General features: G+C 40.4%; 1 protein-coding gene across 1 annotated transcript in view; it reads right to left on the minus strand.

Annotated features, from left to right (window-relative positions):
* Nucleotides 1–18,423, minus strand: part of col27a1b (collagen, type XXVII, alpha 1b) — a 58,859-nt gene extending 40,436 nt beyond the window's left edge. Inside the window, exons 1-5 of the mRNA XM_020598261.1 lie at nucleotides 17,736–18,423; nucleotides 15,374–15,438; nucleotides 10,151–11,427; nucleotides 7,518–7,571; nucleotides 1,655–1,708 (exon numbers count right to left, since the gene is read on the minus strand). Of these exons, the coding sequence (XP_020453917.1) occupies nucleotides 1,655–1,708; nucleotides 7,518–7,571; nucleotides 10,151–11,427; nucleotides 15,374–15,438; nucleotides 17,736–17,788 (1,503 nt within the window). The 5' untranslated portion in view covers nucleotides 17,789–18,423. The remainder of the gene's footprint in view (nucleotides 1–1,654; nucleotides 1,709–7,517; nucleotides 7,572–10,150; nucleotides 11,428–15,373; nucleotides 15,439–17,735) is intronic.

The raw sequence follows: 18,423 nt of genomic DNA on the forward strand, positions 1-18,423 counted from the left end.
GTATTTGAAGATGCCACTTTTGACTCAGGACAGTGGGCATCTTTCCTATTTTGTTTTCCTAGCCTGTGAATTAAAACAAATTAAAATCAAGAAAATAATCAGCAGATTAATCAGAGGCCCTTGAATTTTTTATTTCTACTTTATTCAGGACAGCACAGCATCCCACTTTGCAAGGCACAGAGGAGCTTGTCATTTGCATTTACACTGTCAAAGAGTAATGAGTTCATACTACTTATTGGTGAGACTGTGCAGACTATTTATGCCCTTCTGTGATTCAGTTTATACCAAGCCAGCGAGACATGATAGGGAGTGACTGTGCACATTCTTCTCCCTTTTCAGGCAGTGGGAATCATGTCAGCACATTCTGGGTCAGCATCCAACTGCACTGGTGAAAAGATGTGTCCTGTCCTCTACACAATTATAATGTAAAAGGCTCATGGAGAGACAGAATATTTCTTGTGTTAGTGCTTATCATACAAAGAAACATGGAGGAAAAACTGAACTGTGTTGGTTGGACTGTAGTCAACTAATAGCTGGTATCATCAGACTGTAAATGCTCTGACAGTTTTGACTAACTGAGGTTTTGGCTTAGAAATAAATCCTGCATTATGACTCACTTTGGTGAAATCTTTTTAAAGTAGTGAGCCCCCCCCCAAAGAGTTTTAGCTAAAAGTGTAGCTATATGAATGAGGCCGTTTCTTCTCAAGGACTTAATAAGCACTTGTACCTTCCACTGATTATATGCTTATTCAATGCCTTCATTCATTTTATTTGTCAGTCTTAATGGTAGACAGTAGTAGATAAATGAACATCATTTCAATTCATCACTGTTACATCCAGATAAAGGTGCACATTTAAAACAACTTTTAGCAAACACACAGTATGGGCTCACACAGCTGGTTCAGAGCAGGCAGTCTGGCACAAGTCTGTGTGCAAATCGGTCAAACTGAGTCAGGCCAGGTGTGGTTAGACCCCAAAGCATCATATTAATGATGTTTTTAACCCACTCAAGTGGGTCATGTATAGACTTGAAATATGAGCAATTTCCCATTTTATCCCAACAAAGTCTAACATGCAGACTTATTTATTAAACAGCTAAGCAATTCTTTCTGTTGACAATTCCAATCAGCTGAAACAGACTGGTGTCAAGTAGTTACAAATCAGTGAGTCAGAAAGACATAAAAATGCTGCTCTCTCCTGAATGGAACAAATGGCTTTTTAAGAGAGTAGAAGAGCAGCATGTTGAAGCTCATAGGACGTGATCTCAGGCTAAGTGAATTCACAAACACACACCGGATGACAAAGAAAATCTACAAGAAATATTCGCTCTTCAAATTTACATTAGTCTAAACACTGTTGCTACACTGGTTAGATATGGAGCATAAAGGATCTGTACCATAAAAACTGTGCCATGCATCCCTGAGGGTTCAGATTAGAGACATTCCGCATATACTGCGTTACTGTGCATTTTGTCTTAACTTTAGAAATATATCCAGACTATACCAATATCATCTCACCTTGGGCAATTACAGTGCCTTGCGAAAGTATTGCCTTGGACAATTACAGCAGCATTTTGCTGAAACCTTTGTATTTTCCTTCCTAAAAATAGTTGCATGCCATTTGACAGAACATTATTCATAGATCAGTGACATGCCTTCACTCCAGGAGGTCCAGGACGACCAGGGTTTCCATGTGGGCCAGGAGGACCCTGAAAACAGACACACACACACACGACACATAAGAAACAGAGTAAAGGTGAACATCAGGGTCACTGACCCCAGGCCCCATTTCAGCTGCAAAGAGGAGGTGGTTTTGTTATATGTGGTATTCACAGATAGATTTGCATACTGTTGCCTTTCCTCTGCTTGTGTGTGTTATGGGACATGGCAGCAGTGCCCCAGGTTCTCTCTGTGTTTATGAATAGGTGTCCTGTAAAACGTAGTGTGTCCTGCCTCCACCCCCATTCCCTCCTGCCTAAGTTATGACATATGGATGTGATTTTCCTCATCCGTACACTTTTCCACTGTTTTCTGGGGTCACACAATGAAGGGCACTCACACATCAGACCATACTCGTTGTGTGCCACAAAGTGTAGATATCTGTAATGCGCTTACAGTAGTTGTAATTTATATAATTCACTGAGCTATCTGTGCCAGGTGTTTTATTAAAAAGGGCTATCTCCTGCATATCAGTCCAAATTGGAAGACACACATAGAACGAGGAGATGAAATCCATTTTTTTTCTGGTTGAAGGGACTATAAATTCATGCATGCAGCAAAAAGGGACTGTTTGGGAAAATAAAGACAACTTCCTGAGACATCCAAGTGAAGACTTTTCAGTTCAGCTACACAACTGTGTGGTCTAGGGCTGAAACGCTGAGCATGGAAAAATCTTCCCAAGCAAAACTGAAAGCGCTGAAACATGTTCAGATGGCCCGAACAGAAAGCAACTGTGTTCAGCCCATTTCTTGATTTGTTCAAACTTTCATTGGGTTGTGAAGACGGACTTTTTCCCCAAGCTGACCGCGAAAGTGACGGATTGAGTAGGCCAAAAGGTGTAAGTGTACGGTTGGGTGATCCAGCAGGTCTCTGTTATTTATCTGTGCTCTATTATCAGGCAGCCTGCCTCCTCTCAAAGTGTCCAGACCTCTCCCCTCACAGATGCTCGCTGCTAGACATATGGAGACACTTAACAGAAGCTCATCTACAGATTTCCTCCTCCTCCATTTAGAGCATTCTCCTCTTCACTCACTCGATATTAAAACATATGGAAGTCATTATCTCCAGAAAGAAAGCAGAGGGGGGAGGAATAGTAAAGAAATAGGAAGGCTGAGACAGAATATTACAAATTGCATTCTTTCAGCACATAAGATGAAGGCACGGTGCTGATGAGAAGGTGGGTGGGTGTTATCCCGATGGAGATGGGAATAATGGGGAGAGTGAGTCACTTTGTTCATCTATCTTTGCGTGGGTGAGAAGAGGAAAGAAGATCCTCTTTGCTTAATTATTAAAAAGTGCTCCTGGCAGGAAACCATTTAGAAACCACCAGCACATAAACACAAACATACACACTAATGTAAACCCAGGTCAGCACATCCACAAATGCACACCAACACACGAGGCCAGCAGATAAAGGGCACCTGTACACCATGTGTGCTAATGGCTTTTACACAAGTGCTACTGTTTTTACAGGCCATTAACCCAGAACAGACCTGCAAAGACCTGCAGTGCACTGCAAGGAGGGAAATACTGTCTATTCTGATGATTACTCAATATAGTACATAGTATAAGATCTGACTTCCCATTTATTTTGGCAACAACCTCACAGCTAACTAAGTGCTAATTGTACAGTGTCCACAGTGTCTTAAGTCCAGTGGGAGAAGTTTTAAACATTTGGAGATACAACCTCAAAAGCATGGTCACCTTTTGTCTTGAGCCTGGAACAAGGAACAACCAACAAGCCCTAAGAGGAGGACCTCAAATTGCTACTGGAGACATAAGGCTGCAGTAGTTCTTCAATATAGGCAGTTGCTTGGCAAATGTAATCACAAGAATTTTGAAAGGGGACTTTGGATTCGACCGATGGCCAAAGTAAAGAGACTAGAACAGGTGTCACATCAGACCTTTTGGAGAACGCTGTCAAAGGCTTGGCAGTAATATACAGTATTTTGGACCAGGAAGGTCTTGCTAAGGCAGTTGAAAAAGTAATTACAATAGTCAAAACAGGATTATATAACCACATGAATAATCATCGCCATCTCAGCTAGGGACACTATGGGCCTGAGTTTCCTCAGCTGGTAGAAAGAGGAAGGAACCAAACAATTTACTGTACTTGTTGGCCAAGACTCAAAGCCTGGTCCATAGACATTCCTAAATTACTGAGATTAGAATTAACAGAAGGAGATGTCTAATCAAATGGAAGCTAAATTAAAATAGAATATCAGCTGAATCTGATCAAATTCACAATGAATTGAACTGTATCATATCATTCCATATGATTTTGTTTAGAATCAGGGACTATGTATCAAGATACAGATCAAATCCTGTAAAAAGGAAATACAACCCCTATTGATGAGATACAAGGTAAATCCTAATTCACCTAATTGCATCCATGTTTCCTTCACTTGTGTCGTTTCCTTGGGTCTTAGTCCCACCCGAGTAAGATGCAAGGAGAAACTGTGATGACAGAAGAACCAAGGAAACACATTTTAACTGACATGAGAAGTCCTGTCCTCGAGCCTTCATTTAGAAGCATCCATTTACAAAGGGATTTCCGACAAAGGGGTCTGTCAATCGATAACAGACTTCAGCAAAGAATCCACTCATGTATCCTCAGTTCAAGCTCCTCCAGGGAGCCTCCTTGCTCATCAGAGCAGAAATTAAATTGGGACATCCTTCATCATGACGGACCGGAACGAGTTCCGGAATGAGTAAGGATCGAAGAAGGATAAAATAAGGGTAATGGGATTCACCTATAGTTTGAATGACCATGCATCAAGAAATTGAGAAGAGCTGTTCCTGTTGAGTGCAAGTGACAGAAACCAGACTGAAATTTGTTTTGCTCATATCAGTCAGGTGTAAGTTGAGAGAATGATGCTTGGTTGTACTATTGGACATGATAATTATTATAAAAAGTAGTAGAAACCTTTGCTGAAGAGAGATGGTTTGATGTAAGCTTAGCTGGCGAATCACATTTGTGTTTCAGAATTGCACTTCTTTTGATTTTATAGATTTATGTCCAACAAACTGGAAATATAAAATACATCACCTCATCTGTAGAGGTGATGTATGGTATGTAGACTTGCCACATACTGAGAGCAGCAAGTGTTAATATTTTCATCAACTTAATTAACCAGTGTGTATAGTAACATTAATATTTAAGTAATGGAATGATTCCAGGTTTATGTATGCCCAGTTTTACTGCCACTGCTCAGGAATAATTCAGCACTGAACAACAAACTGCCTGTTGCTGGCATGTCGTGTGAACCCTCTGCCACTCAACTTCAACTCTGTAAATGTGCTTCCTATTAGCTTTAATACATTCAATAGCGGAAAATGTCTGTGCAACTAATAATGACCTAATCAAATCTCCAAGGGACTGCTCATTCATGGCTACACGTGTAATTCATTTCAGAATATTCTAAATTTTACAGCATGTATAATTTGTTTTCTGCAGCAATCAAAAGCTCATTGCTTGAGCCTCCATAGACTCTTTGTCACATAATATAGTGACAAGCGTTCCTTCAGCAATTGTGCAAAAGTTTTTTGAATTTCTCACAAACCCAGTTTCATATACTGACTACAACAGTGTCTGCACAAAGCCTTCTTTGATCTGCTCTGAAGCCTCTCCTTCAAGCCCGGGTGAACTCCGGCGCTCTGCCGGGCTTATGGCTGCGTCAAGGAACGCGGCCGGTCTCAAAGCAGAAGTGAGACTGTCTGCTCATTCAAACATGACACCTTGCTGTCAGAGAGGTAAAGCCCTGAAGGTACTGTCATTCCACCTGCTATAAAGCTTTTGTTATGAGTAAGAATACCTACACTTTCCACAGATAGGCCACAATGTTGGCACATTTTCTGCAACAGGAATAGTTTTGGTTTCACATCAACTCTCCCTGTGACTTCTTCTGACTCGACAGGAGAAAGTAATATGAGGAAAGAATCTTCCAAAGACTAGAGGTGCTTTCAGCAAATCAGACAATGTTGAGGAGAATAAATTCATCACATGCCCTCAATGTGTTTTAAATTTACTAACCAAAAATAGCTGGTGTCTTAATTTCGCACAGACACACTCATCCATGTCAAAATTTGTATTGATTTTCAACCACTAGCAGTACCAAGAAAACTACAGACATTGTTCAGCCTTCTTCAATCAATCTCCTTTCATGTGTAAAAACATGTACATTTGTGAAAACAAACGAGTTGAATCACTGCTCTTTGCTAACTTATAAAACAGCACACAATATTAAAAAAATCAATTCTTCTACTGTTGTAAACTTTAATTTCAAATGTTCCACCACAAGATTAAATATTTCTAATACATTCATCCCTCAAGCTTTCAGAAAAAGCTCTGACTCTTATTTGACCAAGTTTCTCTGATTAAAAGAGGTTGTTACATTTTACTGCAGTAAATATCACTTTAATTTCAAATGTTTGTACAGGTTTTACCCAGAATCAATTACAAGCTTTCTGTAGATCATGTGTTTCTGTTAGGTATTTCTTTCTAATTGCATAACTATCCAGGAAAATTCTGGTGGTTCAAGACAACAATCAGTAAAATCCTGAACTGCGCACGCTTTTTTTTTTTTTTTTTTTTTTTTTTTTTTTTTTTTTTTGCTGTGAGTTGTCGTGGTTTGCAGTTGGGTCTCAAGAGCTTGATGATGAATGAACTCTAGACACAGTCTTAAATGCCTTTAATAAGATGAGGACAAAGCCCTCTTTCTTGCTTGTTTAAAGAGATTGGGTTCCCACTGCCCTCCCCTCTGAGGCCTGACCGGAGGGCGCAGTCGCGCTGCCTGTGGCAGGCTGCTAATGCTCCCATACTCCTCAGTAGCACAAGTGCTCTGCAGGAGTACTTCAGCAGCAGATCTGCAAAAGAGCCACCAAAAGTGGTATCTCTTCTTTCTTCACTGCCTCTAGCAAAGTTTTTCCAGTTTAGGACTCACTGCACTGTAATTCCAAATTCAACCTCTCCTTTATTCACTTTCATACAAGGGTGATGAAGAGGCAGTTAAAAGGGCAGCAACTGCAAACTGTACAGAACCATCAGTTACATGGTCTTAGAAGGAAATTAAAATAACAAACTGTCCCCATGCGACAAATAATCTCCCAGGGTTGGCTCTCTTCTTAAACTTCCTCTGATATCGTGACCATAAAATAACATCTGCATTCACTATTTGGTTCCAGCAGGAACTCACAGCTGCAGACCGATACTGAGCCCGACTGAGACAGGGCACCAGAGTACTGAGTCCAGTACACTAGAAACATTCACCAGTGTTGATATCTATGCTTAATTTAGTACAAGTCCTGTTTATGTATGGGATATAAAGTGCATGTTCTGGAAACGTACTCTGTATACACACTTGCACAAGTTATTTTATTTTTTTATGTCAATGTAATACCTATCATATTTTATGTGGTTAATTAATAATATTGGCAACCTACAGATACAGAATGTAGCTTATGGTTGCTCTCCAGCTTTACAAATGGACCTTGGCAGCAAAGCAGCACAGCTTGATCAAACCCAGAGCCAAATTAAACTAATGTCTGGCTGAGTAATGCTCCATAATCCAAAGATGTCACTGTGCCTGATCAAAATGCTCACAGGTCTTCCATATCAGTACACTGCTAATAGTGTTGCTTCAGTATAATGCAGAAGACTCATTGTTGAGACATCATTAAGACAGAGTACAATACATACATATGTAAGGTCTTGAAGGTGGAACAGAAACATGGTAATGGAAAAAAGAAGAAGTGTATGGAATTAAATGGGAAACTTGTGACTGACTGGGAGACACTCACCCGTGGGCCCCTCTTCCCTGGCTTTCCTGACAACCCTGGAAGTCCTGAAAGTCCCTAAAAGGAAAAGATAAGAGATGTCAGGGAAACAATGAAGCTAATCTATAAATACAGTAAAGGAAATAAAAGTTGCTGCCTTTTCTTTTGTCATTTCAAGGGAGCCCTGGACATTTGAGAACAGTACAACAGAAGATTCAGAATAAAGAAAAATCACATGAAAGTCACTCAAGATAGATATTCAACCATTACAGTGCATTAAGTGTAAGTCTGAGTCACTGTACTGGCAGGGGGGTCAAGTTGGGGTCCAGGCGGGGGGTTCACCGGGGCCTCCAGCCACAACGACACACATAGCTTTAAATCAGTTTCATACATAAATTAGCAAAGCTCTCAAAGGTCAAAACTGATGAGGGGTCAATCTGAGGAGCCTGAGTTTGTTTGAGATGTTTGGAGTTTTACTTATTTTCCAGTGGCTCCACAAGTTTAAAGGAAGAGAAAAAGGAAACAGTTCAAGGCAGTGCAGCTGAAATTGGGATACAGTAATACTTTTGTCTGTCCCAGACAGGACTGATGGCTATAATAATACCGTTTCAGCAAGCACACACTATGAAAAGCCAAAGGGCTTTCAGCAACCTTTAGAGTTTTTTTTAAGTCTGCAGCCATTAGGTTGTCCACAGATCATAAGCAGTGTGAGCTGCAGTCACTGTTGAAATGGATATCAAGGGACTTCTAGAGTTCAAGGCCTTATAAAATTTATGCAATATACTGTATAAACAATATTTCTTCATGCCTTGAAACGCTAAGTCAGAATTTGACTTGAGATTATTCTGTCACAAATAACTGATTGAGTGTCAAATCTCACTACTATTTTACCTCTGAAAGTTTAAATGCTTTCTTTATGTTTTTCCTGGTCAGCAACAAACAAGAGTAGTGATCAAATTATTTGAAACTCAGGGTATAACATCCCAGTGGTTCACAACCTTCAAAGCAGCACAGCGAGGTTCAGAACTTCTCTCTCTAAAAGAAAACAAACACTCAAGAATGCACAAATCCAACTTTTCCACTCAAACCAACAGCAATACCTCATGTCAGGGTATTTGCCAATACGAGTACCTAGCTAATACAAATGCTTTTTCAGGCGAATAAAAGCCTGTTTGAAGTATGGGCATTGTTGTTTGTAAGGTAACATGATGCATAAGATTGATGTGGGACTTAAATAAATTCAATATCTGACACAGCAATCTGTTTAGCTAGAGTTATACTGAAACATTAGCAAGTGATACATTGGTGAAAGTCCTCAGAAGGTAACTTTTACGCCACCACATACTATGTATTGATCAGCATTAGTTAGTTCCTTGTCTCTGATAAAAATGGCCTGAGCAGATTCAGAGGCATGCGGAGCTGTGGTTTCCCTCACTGCCAAAGTAGGAAAGCTTTACTCAAAGCATTCTTTTGGTCAAAAAGACAGAGTACAAGACAGACAAGTCCTTTTCACATTGGAAAATGTGGGTAATAATTTCATGTTCAACGGATGAACAGTGCTTGACAGGACCATGTGGTCAATATGAATGTACACTCACCAACCACTTTATTAAGTACACCTCTACAATTATAAGCAACACTTCCACCTTAACATCAAGTTTATGAAGCTCAAAATGTTTAAGGTTTTGGTGAAATTGTCATTAATGTATAAATTCAATTATATGTTAAGGTGGTGTTGTACTGGACTAAGTTATATTTAGAAGTGTCTCTATATTTCTGTCCTCCCCAGCTACAAACAGGAGAGGGTCAGAATATTAGGAACACGTCTGTTATCAGGTGATGATAATGTTTAAACCAAGACAATCTGTGGTGCCTAATACTAAAGCTCTTAATAATGAGAATAAAGCAATGCATTCATATTGATGGGCCTTTAGATGCTTTGTACAAATCGTTAAATTGTGGACAAGTGCTTTTTTTTTTTTAACCTTTGACCCTTCTTTAAAAAGTGTACATTCTCTGAGCAGTCACACTCCCTCTGATTGGAATCCAACACCTCACCACCAGCCCCTCCACTCAGACAAACACTAAGTGGCAAAGATACGAACCTGACTATTTCTAGTACTGCTGCTAAAAGGAATTCACACATTAATCAGCACAAATTTGACATGAATAGAACATTTTTCACATGACACGGACTTCATGCAAGTCAAAAAACAAAAGTAGCAGAACTAATGAAGTGATTCAAAAATCCAGATCAGTTAGACAAGCACTGTATTTTTCTATTCAGATCAGCACACATTTTAGAGATGCAATACTTGGTGACTGTCACAACCAAGACACACATTAGCATCCACATCAGCAGCAATTCCAGATGTCAAAGAACAGCAAACTAATGTATAAACAACAAGCTGCAATTTGACCCAAAGCAAAGACAAATGGCAGCCAAGAATTACAACATGCATCCCACGCTTCAGCTGTCATAATTCATAAGACATCCATTAACAGAATAAACACTAATCACTGTACAAATCATAATATTTCTGCAGTTTATGCACAAAGTTGTGCTTATTGTGCTTCAAAGGTCTGATAAGTGTGATATTACTTGTACAAGTTTCAGGCACAGGTTTGTGTTGTGTTTGTTTAAAGCTCACACTCACCGGCAGCCCGGGCTCTCCCTTTAGTCCAGGTGGTCCAGCCAGCAGTGAGAACTGGGTCGGTTCCAGGTCAAATGTTTGGAAGCCATCTGTTGCAGCTTGAGTTATTGCAAATATTGAGGTGGGTTTGACATCCTGTACACTGGTCACTTTTGGCTCAGGTTCCTTTGGAGCTCCTGTGATTTGCTGCTTTCCTCTGGGAACATAGGTGTGTGAAGGAGAGCCCTGTGTAGCAGTAGCTGTGGTCTGTAGGTCCGGCTTCACCTCAGATGGTCTGGTGGAAGCAGGTATATCCATGCTATTTCCAGAAGGTTTATGGTTTTTGTTCTTTCTAATATGTGAATTTGGTGTTGGGTTTGATGGTGCCACACTCGTCCTAAGAGATGTAGTAACTGTTTGAGTCATAAACTTCAATGGGCTTTCCAAACCCGGATGAACTGAGGGAGAAACAGACACAGCACCAGGTTTTGGAGTGCTCACAGACTGTATCAGTGAGTGATCTCTTGAAATAAGAATTGTAGTCCTTGTGTTCCCCTCAGTCAAGGCCAAAGTGGGTCTCTGGCCCATTTTGGGAAGCTCTGTCAGTGACAGTGGAGTTATCTGAGTGACAGTAATGTTTGGGTCTGTAGAAAGCAGAGGTGGCAGTGGTGGAAACACAGGCCGATACGTGTCAGCTTCCCTGCAATGTTTTTTAATGTAGTCACAATAGTTATGAGCTGCCTTAGCAGAGGGATAAATGTCAAACTGACAGATGGCGCCTTCAAACGGCACCGAGTTGTGGTTAATTTTGCCCAGTAGGAAAGAGCCCTCTGGATCCAGGGCCTCCTCTTTTTTAGAATGCAAATATGCATGTACACTTCTGTTTCCACAAGAAGTATGTAAGAACACCTGATGGCCTTGAACAGACAAAGCCAGACTATGCCACCGGCCATCGTGGACATCATAGTCAAAACTCACAGAGCTGCTCTGCCCCACATGTACCAGGATCTTCCCAGGTACAAACTGCACTCCAAGCTGCAGTTTCCTTTTCTTAGACAGAACTGAGAAAAGAAAAGCGCTGTTGATGCGATGAAGAGACAAGCTCAGGATCAGGGTGATGTTAGTGGAGCTGTAGGTAGCAGGGATAACAGTGTGCAGAGGCACCTGTATACGTGCCCTGGGGGTGAGGATAACTCCAGACTTGAAGGGAATGATGCCATTGGGGGTGGATCGAGTGCCTGAAGGTGACAAGCCGCCTGCCCTTCGCCCAGAAAGCCCAAGCTGCTGCAGAACATCCACATCTTCAGAGAAATACAAAAGACAGAAGTCAGTGACTCTTAGCTTTGTAGTCCTCAAGATACTAAACAAGAACTTTTTCGTTTACAATATCATGATTTCTAAGATTATATGACCTAATAGAGCATGAACTGTCTTTTATATCCACCATTTTATAGCCTCTCATTTCAAAACCTCTAACAGGAATAACTTTTATATAATCCCCTGAGAAATACACAGCCTACACAAGGGCATAAAATAAAAACTATTACAATACATAAATATAAAAATGAAAAAGAAAAAAGTTCATTTCATTACACATTTTGCTTTTTATGTGCACTTAAAAAGCTATTTAGAATAAGATACTATGTTAATGTGCATAAAACAACTATAACATGATTCCACTCAAGAGAAATGATATGCATCTGAGTATAAACTGAAAAAGCAATAGTGCAGTAATAGAAGTAATCATTTAATATGTCATAATGTCAAGCTAGGAGTTTACAAGTTTAAAGTTCAGCTAGGACCACACATCAACATACACTTTTGGGGATTGCCACAAATGATGATATCGTTACATCACTCTTAATAAGCACAATTTCAGGAACTGGATGCTGAACTGGCCCCTGGGGAGGACAGCGGTGGTGTTTTGTTTTGTTTTTTATTAGTGCAGAGGCTGGTAATGTTTAAAACACTCACTCTGACAGGGGCCCAAGCTCGTGAAAACACACAGCAATTAAACCCTGCAGAAAACTGCAATTTGTATCTCAAGGAGCACAACATGGGTGATTTTTACACATTTAATGTTATCTGTATTATATATGGTTCCTATCTGGATCCACAACTTGAGTGTAATAAAATCCACATTTCACTGTAGCAAGAAACTCCTCAGACTTTTCAACTAGTGACATTTAAAGCATCTGCTTGCCTGCTGATGACCACCCATTACAGTAGGGTAACATAAAAATGAATACCCTGTGTAATGTGTAAAAGAACTGACATAAAAGTCTGAATATTTTAGTAAAGCTAAGTTAGGAGGAAAAGCTGGTTTTAACTGTGAAATCACTTCACAAGTTAAAAAAAAAAAAGATATATTTCGTTACCTCCAAACCTAACATGATGGTCACAACCCCCAAAATGAAAACCAATGAAACGGCATCACCAAGGTTATTCAAACTGAGATAGTACTTTTACAAGCATAACATTCAGTATTCTGTGAAAGTCAAATCTCATTTTGGTTCTAACATCATAACAGACTGAAAATGTTCCATTATTATACTACTGTCTATTGTTAGGCAGTGGTTCAAGTCATCAGTAATGTCAAACAAAGGCTTTTTTTGTTTAGTTTAGCAAGGTTGGAAAAGATGAACTGATCATCCTCAGTAATCAGTATATCCTGAATACTGTATGGCAATTCCCTCAATGGGTTCAATGTACAAACTAAACACTTGCATACAGATCTCAAATATCCACTCTTTCTGGACTAATACAAAACAAATGTGGGCAAGACTGAAACAAGCTGCTAAATGGTGAACTGCAACTCAGCAGAGAAGTGTAGACAGCAGACCAGAGGGAAACCCTGCTCAGTGTATGCAGGCAGTGGGAGGTCAGCTCTTTTGAAAAACTCCCACATAGAGAAGAAACTGATACAACAACAAAGACTGTCTTCAGCTAAGCTCCCATATAGCACTCTTTTGAATTAGCATGGCTTGAAAAAGAGCAAAATTGTTCTTTCATTTTGTGATTTACCTTCAGGGCTTTCCCTGCATTTCTATATCTAATCAGGTAAGCAGTGTGTCTAAGGCTTTTCGTGACCTCCTGCTGAGCTGGGGGAAAAGTAAAACACATCCTTTAAACAAAGGAACTTGAGAACAAGTGTAGCACACAACACAACTTTTCTCAGACAGCTAGCATGTTGCACTATTAGTATGCTGTCAATGCAGACTTCAGATTTCCTGCAGCTGCTTCATATTACAAACCTTATGGAGACACTAAAAAATAATGTAGATGGATATTAACAATTGGTTTATTCCACTAACTGTATATAAAAGATGGACGAACCCTCTGTTTCGTCACCCATTGGTTTTCTGAAGAGCAGTTTTGAAGCTCAGGTCTGGTTGTCGCCATCTTGTTAATGCTACACTCCACCTGCTACAGCTAATCTGAAAATGGGCAAAGATGTGAAGCATGAGTGGAGCCTACCAGCCAGCGGCTAACCACCTGTGGCAGGACCCTCCCACCTGTCACTCAAAGTGACCCCGCCCTTAATGAATGCATGTTGGCCTTAATTTAGATTAAATGAGCGAGTTATAAAAAAAAGTACCCCACCCCACACAGTTGTCATGGAAGGGGAAATTAGCTATAAAGGCCACAACTGTTTTTTGTACCTGACTGTAAACATGTTTATTATGGGAGTCTATGGAGCCAGCTTCCAGTGGCCATACACGGAACTGCAAGTTTTAACACTTCCACATCAGCTTAATGTCTCAGTCAAAAGTCAAAAAGTAAAGGCCTTTCAATACATTTAAGTTTCCTTCGGGTGTAAAAAGTAGAAGTAGCAGTCCATGGGGTAGAACTCTCATAACTGCAAAGGAAAGGCTGCAGCACACCAGTTTAATGCTCTGGAGTTCAGTCAGCTCCTTGCAAACAAATGATACAACAAATTGTGATTGCACAACTTCCACTGCAAGTGATCCTCTTATGAAAAGAGCAGACAACACAGAGTCCACACAGAATCTTTCAAATAGTCTGCAGGGGTTTACACTATGCCAGCAGAACTGTATTTCCAGTGCAGCCTTCTAAATGTATAGTCTCATTAGGGTCTGAGAGTTTGCAAATTAAAACAAGACTTTAGACATTTAAAAGTCATTACAGAAGGAAAACATCTAAAAAGTATCTAGAAACTAGAAAGAGCTCTGACTGAATAGGATCTGGCAGACTGTGACTGACAGCAAAATCAGACCACATGCTCATCAACAGAAAGTTGACCGCAACAGTCATCAAAGGCACAGCTTAGTGTAAGTCAAAATAAAAAAGCACACACTTCAAGTGAGTAGGGATGACGCATGGCTGATAACACCTTGGAAACCTTTATTAAGGCATCAGACAGGTATGAGGCTCGCTTAGGCATTGTCTCATAAGGACTGAACATTTGCATCTTGGAAAAGATTTATAGGATCATTAGCCTGTTTCCAATTAAAATCCTTTCCAGCAAAGTAAATATCTGAAACACATCTAAATGTGCATATTCTTTTACTTTTTTCACATTTTGCAGTATGTGCAATGATTGCAGTGCCTCCAGCAGAACTGCTAAGGTTCTGGGGTATTTTAAATTCTTTTTACTGACAGTATGAGATGCAGTGAAAGCAGAATGTGATGCTCTACTTCCACCATATCCTCACCCACAAATTGCTCAGAAAACAGTGCCATGAATAGGAAGTCATATTATGAAGAACATCTGTGGTTTCCTGCTAGTCCAGTCTCAAAGTATTCAGCAAACAGCCATCACCTCATGTGAAAAAGAGCAGCCCATCTCTTATGAACACTTAATCTGCTTTTCAGGGACGAGTAAGCATAATGAACCAGAGTTTGTGGCCTTGATAGATCCAACAGCACCGCTGACCGAGGTACAGCTAAGAGGAAATATAAACTCTGATCACCTTGGTCACACATAATCCTTGGTAACTTGGACAAACATGTGCACAACAAGGGGCCTATGTCAAGGTAGCTAGACTTTCTTCACCCATTTTTCATTTGCACTACTGTTCAACTGCATATAATCATTATACCATCAAGGTATGACCTGAATACTCTCATTGTGGTGCGGTGCATAGGAAACACCTGAAACATTTCACTGTAACCTCCCATAAATCAATTTTAAATTCCCTTCCTACACTGTAACATTAAAAGTTCAATATCATTAGAGTCGCATAAAAAAACAGCATATACCCATCCTTGTCAAAACCTGCTTACCTTGTGCTTGAGCAAGCCTTAGAGAGCAGGTGCAACAGAGAATAGCCCAGAGAATCAGAACTCTCCTACAGAGAAAGAAGAAAGGTTGAAACTATTATGGCAGATAGTCACAGTGCAGATAATGTTAGAGACTGTTCTTTACATTTCCTTAATCTTTCTGATGTGTTTTGGAGTAATATTAAGTCTCTAAAATGCCAAAAGCAATGATACACTCCCATCAAAGGTAACCAGAACCTTTTATCCCTTCCATTAATTTTAGTCAGCAAGAAAAACATGTATTCACTGATTTAATCAAGTCAAGGTAAAGTGAAATAAATATTAGAATTTTTGAAGTTTTGACAAAGAGATTGATGGTATGATTAATCAACTAAGTGTTTCAGCTCCTAATTAATCCCTGACTGCTCTAATTAAAAGTCACAATATTGAATCAGAAGTTGCAGAACTTAGTGTAGGCCTACACTATAACAAGTAAGGCCTGAAATATACTTCATGCAAGTACACAAACACAGAAACTTTGAGCTACACAAGATCCATTTCACATGTTGTTGTTGCATTTTTGCATGTCACCTAAAATTCCTTATGTGACACACGTGTATGTTGCACTCTGCACTGCTGCTAAAGGGCGCTGTAGCATGAAAAAGAGAAAGTACATAACCCCAGCCTGTAAAAGTGCATGTTGACAATGATCACAGGGGACGTATTAAAACTCTTAATGCTCATACGCCATAAGCTTCCACCTACCACAGAATGATAGACAGCATCACCAGCAGCTCAGCTTTGTTCAAAGAATCTCACATCTGTTTCAAAACAACAAGCTTCATCTTATCTAGCCCCCACCAGATGAGCTACTGCACAGCAGGTCCACTGAAAAATCTACATGACACTGCATCGAATTACATTTTCAAATGATACTGTAGATATAGACAGGTGACAATTTGGGCCACCACATGCCACCAAGAACAGCTTCAGTGCACCTTGGCATTGATTCTACAAGTCTCTGAACTCTGTTGGAAGGATGAACACTGTTCTTCCAAAAGAACACGTGGGTCCAAAAGGTGGGTCCCATAGGTGTTCAGCTAAGTTGAGATCTGGTGACAAGTGAATTCAAACCATGCCAGCAACTTTCTTGTTTCTCCACTCATTTATTCAGGTTTTTCCTTTAACTTGTCACCCGTCCCTATATATGAATGTTGATCGATGCTGCATTTTATTCTATAACACCTGAGCTTTTCAGTAACTGAGACAAACTGCCTTGATAATACCTTGTGCAACTCACTGTTCAGCCGAAGCTTTCGAGGAGGTTTTGTGGATCAAAAAGGTGCCGAATTTTCAACCTAACAAAGACCACAATATATGGATAACAGTAACATTTGTGAACTTACATCAAATGGTGATACAACTGCTCACACATAAAGAGCTGATATGGTTCTAAAGATGTTAGGCCTAAATGATCTTTGAGTGTGACCTCATTATCACAAAGATAATGGTGATTTTCACCCTCTTGTAACAGAAACTGCTGAGCAACTCATGTCTGGAGTTGCATAGGTTCAGCGACTACTGCCATAATGGACTTACAGGACATCTTCTACATCTGTGGTTTTCCAGAGAACTGGTGAAAACTGCTGGTCAACCACTGACACACTGGCTGTTGGTTCATGCTCTTAAGAGTTTTCCTTCCTCCACTGAGTCTCATTCACTGCTCTCACACTACACTGACATTAGAAGCAGAAACACAAAAAAGGGGGACTGCAGTTTGTGACTCTAATATGTGCAGCGGGATCATATGATGCAACAGTTTGACTTGTATTTCCCCTCCCATGGAGAGAGCCAGCCAGCCAGCTGAGTGAAACACACAGCAGGGAGGAGAGAAGAGGAGGAGGAGGAGGAGGAGGAGGAGGTTAAGGAGGAGAAGACTGTCTCCTCCTCTCATACATCTCACACAAATCAGTCCCAGATCGTTTGGCAGCTCATTCTGATACAAGCTGCAAAGACAATATAACTAAAGCAGAGCACGCTACACTGGCTTCCAGTGAACTGTGTGAGGAGCAGATAAATGGGATTACACATGCTAAGCAGCCACCTATTAAACGCTGTTCCAATGTATAACTGCAAACCGTTTCAAACATGGATGTTAAAAGTTTGCCTAATTCATCAGCGCAACATTCAATTTCTGTAACAAGGTTTTCAGCCTACTAGTGGATAATACTACAACTTTTATGAACGCTACCAACTAAACGAATACCACTGTCAAACGGACATGACACCTTGTTATGACGCAGGTGATGTTCACGAGAATATGAATGACTCTCTTGAACCTGATAACCCACAAAAACAATGAGAGAAATTGTCTGTATCAACTCACCCCCCGACTCCAGTGGTTTTGAGTTTGGAGTACGGGGCATTGTCCGGCTCCATAGCGGTTATCTCATTCTTTCTTAGGAGTTTTTACTACAGTCCAGACGAGATAAAGTTTTTCCATCCCAGGTGTTCCTCCAGCGTCGCGTGAGAAGTGAACGTGCCAGAAAGCAACAACAAAGCAACAACAAGCCAAACACTGTGGGATTAACCAGCGGTGTAAACGCCGCTTTCTCTCATTGTCTTATCTCTGCTTGTTCCTGTAGTTTCCTTCCAGAAGATGACACCAAATTTTTGGAGAAGACGCTCCGGAGAGCTCCACCTGTGCGCTTACTTTATTTTTCCATATTCCTTTCGCGTGTTTTGCAAAGTATAATGAACGTCAAGTCAAGGAGAAGGGTAAGACCTCCGTTACGTGGGTGTATGTGTGTCGACTTCGCAAAATGAAAGTTTATTGTGAACTGAGGAAATCTTGAGAGCCGGGAAGGGGGAACACCTCCCTCTGTCGCCCTCACGACCGTGCAGCGCTCCTTCAGATGAAGGTGTGTCCTGGAAAGCAGGAAACTCTCACATACTGTAGCACGTTTAACATGAATATACTGTGTGTGGCTTTCAGACAGTCACTGGCAAAAATGACGGTATTAAATTAGGCTTGAACTCAGACAAGAAGGAGTTGTGCATCTGACAGCGGAAAG

This window comes from Monopterus albus, unplaced genomic scaffold (assembly GCF_001952655.1).
Source record: "Monopterus albus unplaced genomic scaffold, M_albus_1.0 scaffold37.1, whole genome shotgun sequence".
NCBI classification, from domain to species: domain Eukaryota; kingdom Metazoa; phylum Chordata; class Actinopteri; order Synbranchiformes; family Synbranchidae; genus Monopterus; species Monopterus albus.